At 39.1% G+C, this 5,789-nt stretch overlaps 1 protein-coding gene across 5 annotated transcripts in view; it reads left to right on the top strand.

The window, feature by feature from the left end:
• DZIP1 (DAZ interacting zinc finger protein 1) overlaps positions 1-5,789 on the top strand; it is a 104,216-nt gene that overhangs the window by 13,704 nt on the left and 84,723 nt on the right. For 4 of the 5 annotated variants that reach the window (XM_019524760.1, XM_019524762.1, XM_019524761.1 and 1 more), the window contains exons 3-4: positions 2,275-2,359; positions 4,633-4,760. In XM_019524760.1, the coding sequence (XP_019380305.1) occupies positions 2,275-2,359; positions 4,633-4,760 (213 nt within the window). The remainder of the gene's footprint in view (positions 1-2,274; positions 2,360-4,632; positions 4,761-5,789) is intronic. The other variant, XM_019524759.1, reaches the window with a different exon arrangement.

Raw genomic sequence — 5,789 nt, 5'->3', positions numbered from 1 at the left:
GGAGCTAGGTTTTGAGCAGATGAAGTGTGCAGCTTGGTGCTGTACCACTTAGTAGGTTTCTGCTTTACTTTTCACTTATTGTGATTTCTAATACGCAGTGCTTTTATTATTTCTCAGCTCTCCCATCTTCATGCTATCTGCCCTCCCAAGAGCTTAAGAGAGAGTGTAAATATGTTCTTCCTTTTTTTTCTTTCTTTTCTTCCATTTATATTTTTCCTTTCTCTCCTGCTTTCTCTCTTTTTTTTCCTCCTGCATACCTTCCATGCATACCCCGGGATGTGTGTACCCAAGTTTGAGAAACAATAATCAGTGTGTGACACGGGATACCAGGCAAGATGGACCTATGGGGTCTGACGCAGTAAACGGCAATTCTTACGTCTTTAATGGAGTATGTCTTTTAATAAAAGTAGCAGTAGAAGCTATGGTAAAACAAGACTGAACAACACTGCAATTGACCTGTGCTCCAGGATCAACTAGTTGACCTAACAGGCTATGTTTAGATTCCACTTTCCATCTCTAGATTTTATAATGCTGCCCCCCACCCGCCCTCAACTGCTGTCTGGCCCTGCCACTTGTCCTTCTATGCCTGTGCCTGCCCCCAGCTGCCTGTTCCCCACCCCTTGTGCTTCTGTGGCTGCCTCTGCCCACCACTCCCTGCTTCCCCCCTGCAGCCTGCCTTCGACCTGCCGCACACTGTGCGCACACTTATCTTCTGATGCAGCTCTACTCTTCTGGGGCAGTCAGCAGCAGCATGGCCCTGGCCTGTCCAGAGAGAAGCAGTGGTAGTTCCAGTTAGGGCCTAGTTGGAGCTGGAGTGACTGGAGCCAGAATAGAAAGTAGTGGGGCAAGGGGACAAAAGGTGGAGAGGAAGGCACAAGCAAAGGGGAAGCCTGCAGGTTTCCCCCTCGCCCCATGGTTTCCCCCTACACTACCTCCAGCCGCATGCCACCAAATGAGCCATTCCAGCTCAGGGCAGGCAGTGGTTTAGCTCTGGTTTTGGCTCCAAGATCAAGCTAAAACTGGAGCCGAGCCACTGCTGTTGCCACCTGTCCCAGGCAGGTACTCTAATCCAAGATGAGGCATTTTATTCCTCTGTGCTGGTTGGGGGGAATAAAACCTCATCTTGGATTCAAGTAAATATGGTGTATATGTATTAATGGAGGGAGAAAAACTGACCATATATTTAAGAAAGAAAGAAGCACACATTTTTTCTTTTCAGCCTGATTTAACTCCAGATGGAGCTTTGTTATGTTTAATTTTATTTTAACCTAAAATAGTAACTTTGAGGCCAGATGAATGTTTTGTTTTAAAAGTGTGATAAATAATAGGGGCTGTTATTTGAACTACTTTCCAACTTTCACTGTAATATCCAAAATTATACAGCATGCTACTAAATTCATTTGTATTTTCCCACACCATGGGCTTACATTGCCATCACCTTGATGCAGTTGTCAAACATTCCCAAATATCTGTGATCTAGTTACTTGCTACTGATTTCATCTTACAGAGGAATTCATCCTGATGTTTCTATTTTAAAGTTTTAATTAAACAAATGCTTAATTAGTTATCTCTAGTGTGATCTCCTTTGCCACCATTCTTACAAAAATCTTGGCAATGGTTATGACTATTGTTGTGCTGAGACTACTGTTTGCTGATCAGTATTGCCACTTTGCTTCCTTGTTCTCTGTTGTCTGTATACATCAGTTGTCTCTTTTTTTATACTTAAATCCTGTCCAAAATAACTTAAAATCTATATTGTTGGTCTATTTTGCACACAGTGTTGAGCACACTGGAGTTTTTATCTGTGACTGTGGTTCCTAGGTGCCATCATTTTTAATAATAATTTCAGTAAGATAATATTTGAATTCAGGGGGACAGAATTTGGCTGTACTAGAATATAACACTCCTGGCATTAAATGTCTGGATGAAATATAATTAAAAATATTACCTTGTAATTGTTTGGGCGCATCTACATGTGCATTAACCCACTTTAGTTAATGCGCATTAAATCTAATACTTCCATTGTGAGGTATGAGGAAAATGTGTGTTTGTCTGTCTTAATGTGCATTAACTAAAGAGCATGTTTTTTTTAAAATGATGCTTAATGTGCATTAGCCTGTTTTAATGCACATTAACTAAATAGCATGCTTTTTAGTGATGCTTCAGTATGCATTAAAATAGGTTAACTAACGGGCATTAAAACACACATGTAGACACCCCCAAAAGCTGTTATTGTTGATATGTACATATCAAGTATTTTTCTGTATTTTCTAGTGCCGATTTTGTGAGAAGGCTTTTATGAACTATTCCTTTCTACAAAGTCATATGCAGCGGCGCCATCCAGAGGAATCTCACACTGGTATGTATTTTCATGCTGTCAAAAAGTTAAAATAGTATGGAAATGTAGAACATATATTTAGGCTTGTAACTCAAGATTCTGTATAATGTAGAAGAAGCTCATTTGACTTAGAGATCCCAGGGCAAGTTTTTATATCTGACCATCAGATTTATTTCTTTGCATGTAAGCATATCAAATGTGATTATATAAATTACTGGACAATAATAAGCATAGATTTTTATGCCATGTTTAGAGTTACTTTTCAAACCAAAATCTTACAGAACACTTTGCCAGTGGGAGAATTCAGAGCAATGGTTTTCTTTGGGTAGATAAAATTTGCCATATTACAAAAATATGGGTAGCATAAATAGCTGGCATTATGGGGGGAAAAAAACTTTACTGATATGCATTGAATTATCACTAGGACCAGTCCAGTTCCATTGAAGTCAATGAGAGCTGGATCATGTTTGTAATGAATTACTCCTGGCTATATGATACAACTATAAGAAAGAATTCTATTGCTGAGCAACCATTTCATCTAGCTTCCCCTGAGATGGTGTTACATTATTTTCATCTTATTTTAAAATAATGTCTTGTAAACAACATTCCTGACCAGGAAGTGAAGTTATCTCAGGATATGTTAACTTCAAGTAGTTGAAGGTGCTTGGCTTTTGTCCTTGTAACTCTAAACATTCTTAGAACACAGCACAGAACATTGGTAGCATCATTTTTCCTATAGGGGAAGATGCATATATGAAACATGGTTTTTTTATTGGTAATATGAATGATAGATTTGTGGAATTTGTTATTTGGTGCCTTCCCAGCCATCCTAGAAACAAATATACAGTTTGAAAGACATTCCTCACATATTTGCTTCATTTACCCCTACAAACATAAATAATAATTTTCACACTGTTAAACTGAGGTTAACAGATGATTCATTTGCTGCTGGGAGCTGGAATCCTTCACCATGGAAGAAATGTCAGTGAAGGACAAGTAGATATGCTGAGCAAGAGAAACTGATAGCAGTGAAGACAAAGTAGCTTGGGAAGAGTTGGTTAGAAAGAAAGAACAGCTGGGTTCAAAAGAAATGGGAGTAAAGAGACACAAATAGTGGGTTAGCAACAGGGTATGAACTGTAGTTTGAAAGACCAGATAAAATACCAGAAACCGTGAGGAGGGAGTATAAGAAGGCATTGGTAAATCATTAAAAGAAACCGTTTCATGCTTTGTAGCAGGTTGGAAAGAGAAGATAAGAGGAGGAAATGCAAAGCCAGGCAACCGGGACTGATTTTGTACTAACAATTGCTGTGTGAAAGGGGTTCTTTAACTCTTCGGGGGTAATCCTGGATGGCCTGCTTTGATACCACTGTGACAGGCAGGAGAAGGCTGAGAGGGGATCTTGTGGCTGTCTACAAATTCATCGGTGGGGACAATAAGGGACAGGAGATGTTCCATTTACCAGGTCACCCCTTGGAGTAACTAGAAATAACAGCCACAAACTAACAGAGAGTAGAGTCAGGTTAGACATTAGGAAGAACTTATTTACGGTAAGGGTGGCCAGAATCTGGAATGGGCTTCCAAGGGAGGTGGTTCTCTCCCATACATTGGGGGTCTTTAAGAGGAGACTGGACAAGCACCTGGCTGGGTCATCTGACCCCAGTGCTCTTTCCTGCCCGAGTCAGAGTGTCAGATTCAATGACCTGCTGAGATCTCTTCCGACCCCAATATTTATGAACTTTATAAAAATGATATAGGTAGTTAGAGTGGCACATGAAAATTAAAGGCTACACTTTTGAGTGTACATTGTAAGCTAATTTTTGATGGTGATCTTTCCAATGAAACTTGGAAATGGAAGTTCCACCAAACGCTCTCTAAAGAAGCTAGACATTTACTGATAAAAGAAGCTGCCTATATTAAATGTTAAATTTATCAAAATAAATCTTACAGAAACCCCACTTCATTCCTTTTTTGAACCTGTGCTGTAAGTGAAATTGGATTTTATAACACTTACAAAGTATTTTAAGTTCTAAAAGATACTAGAATCTTTTACATGTTGCATTTTTGGTAAGATTGTGGTGTTCAATCTGTGGAATGCATCGTAGTAGTCGGGAAAATGTTTTATTTCAAGAACTAAGTGTTTGGGGTGGGGTGGAATTAGGGAAAGAGCTGGTCTAGGAGAGTTCTGGTCCACAGAATTTAAAGAAGGATGAAGCACTGGAGAAAGGCCTTTGCAGGAAATCACATTTCCCAAAAATATAACTAACATTTTGCAAATGTATGTTTCTTTCAAGCAGAGCAAAAGAAGAAAGCACAGACAGATAAATTACAGGATGAGATCAATAAGTTGAAGGAGCAGTTACAGCTCACCAAGTCTGAGCTAGAGGCCGAGCAACATGCTAATATGGTCAGATTTTCTAAGGTAGTATACACTAAGTATTACCAACCTTTTACAAGAATCTGTATTCTGGGCTGTGATCACAGACCTCGTAACTTTTGTGTAAAATTTAATTTTAGCAGAATTTTAACAGGAAGGATATATAATGCCCTGCCCCTCCCATTTTATAACCTGGTATTTAAGGCACTATCTTGGAAAGTGGGAAATACAGTTTTGAGCTTCTCTGAGCCAAACTCAGTATTCCCAGCATGCCTAATGAGTCCTGTCCCTGCTGAGGCTTAGAAGCTTCCCTAACTCCAGTGTCAATCACAGTAAATGGTAGGTGGGGGAAAGTGCATAGGGGATCAAACTGTATTGCTCTAATCAGAAGTCTGGGTACCTAGAGAATTTTGTAGTCCAAAATAGATATCACTTTAATTTGAGTATTTGCTGAGTTTTGTGACTGTGAAGTGGGGCCAGTCTGGATTGCTCTTTGGGCCTGGGACACCTATATTCCACCTTGGTCCCATGTAGGTGTCTGTGTGGCTAAAATGGGTCTAGGCCTTAATGTATAGATACTGTGCTGATTTGGTATGTAGCTACAGCACTGTAAATGCACGTAGTGGTCAAAAATATTCCTAGTCATGAAAAACTTACTGTCTACCACATGAGATAATGGTTTAGGGAGGAATGACAAGAGGCAAGGGCTATTACTTCAGCTTTTATGTTAGATTTGAACACTATGTGATCATCAGGGATCCTGGTTTTCTCTGATTAAAAAAAAAAAAGTCCCCAATTTCCAGATTTAAAAAGTAACCCCAAATCCACATTTTTATTTTCATTTTTTATATATATTGTATATATTAGTGCTTCATTTTAATCATGGAAAAATGTGGATTTTTGGGTCACATTTCTTAATCTGAAAATTGGGGATTTTTTTTTTAATTGGAGAAAACCAGGACCCCTAGTAACCAGTCTACAAAAGGACTTGAGTAGCCTTAAAGCAAGTACAGTCTCAGCCACTGGTGAGGTTCAATGAGAGATGAAACAAAAGTTTAGAGTGAAATAATTTAA

Source organism: Gavialis gangeticus, unplaced genomic scaffold (genome assembly GCF_001723915.1).
Source record: "Gavialis gangeticus isolate Ggan-Ray unplaced genomic scaffold, GavGan_comp1, whole genome shotgun sequence".
In the NCBI taxonomy this organism is placed as follows: domain Eukaryota; kingdom Metazoa; phylum Chordata; order Crocodylia; family Gavialidae; genus Gavialis; species Gavialis gangeticus.
This window is presented reverse-complemented; position numbering and strand designations above follow the sequence as displayed.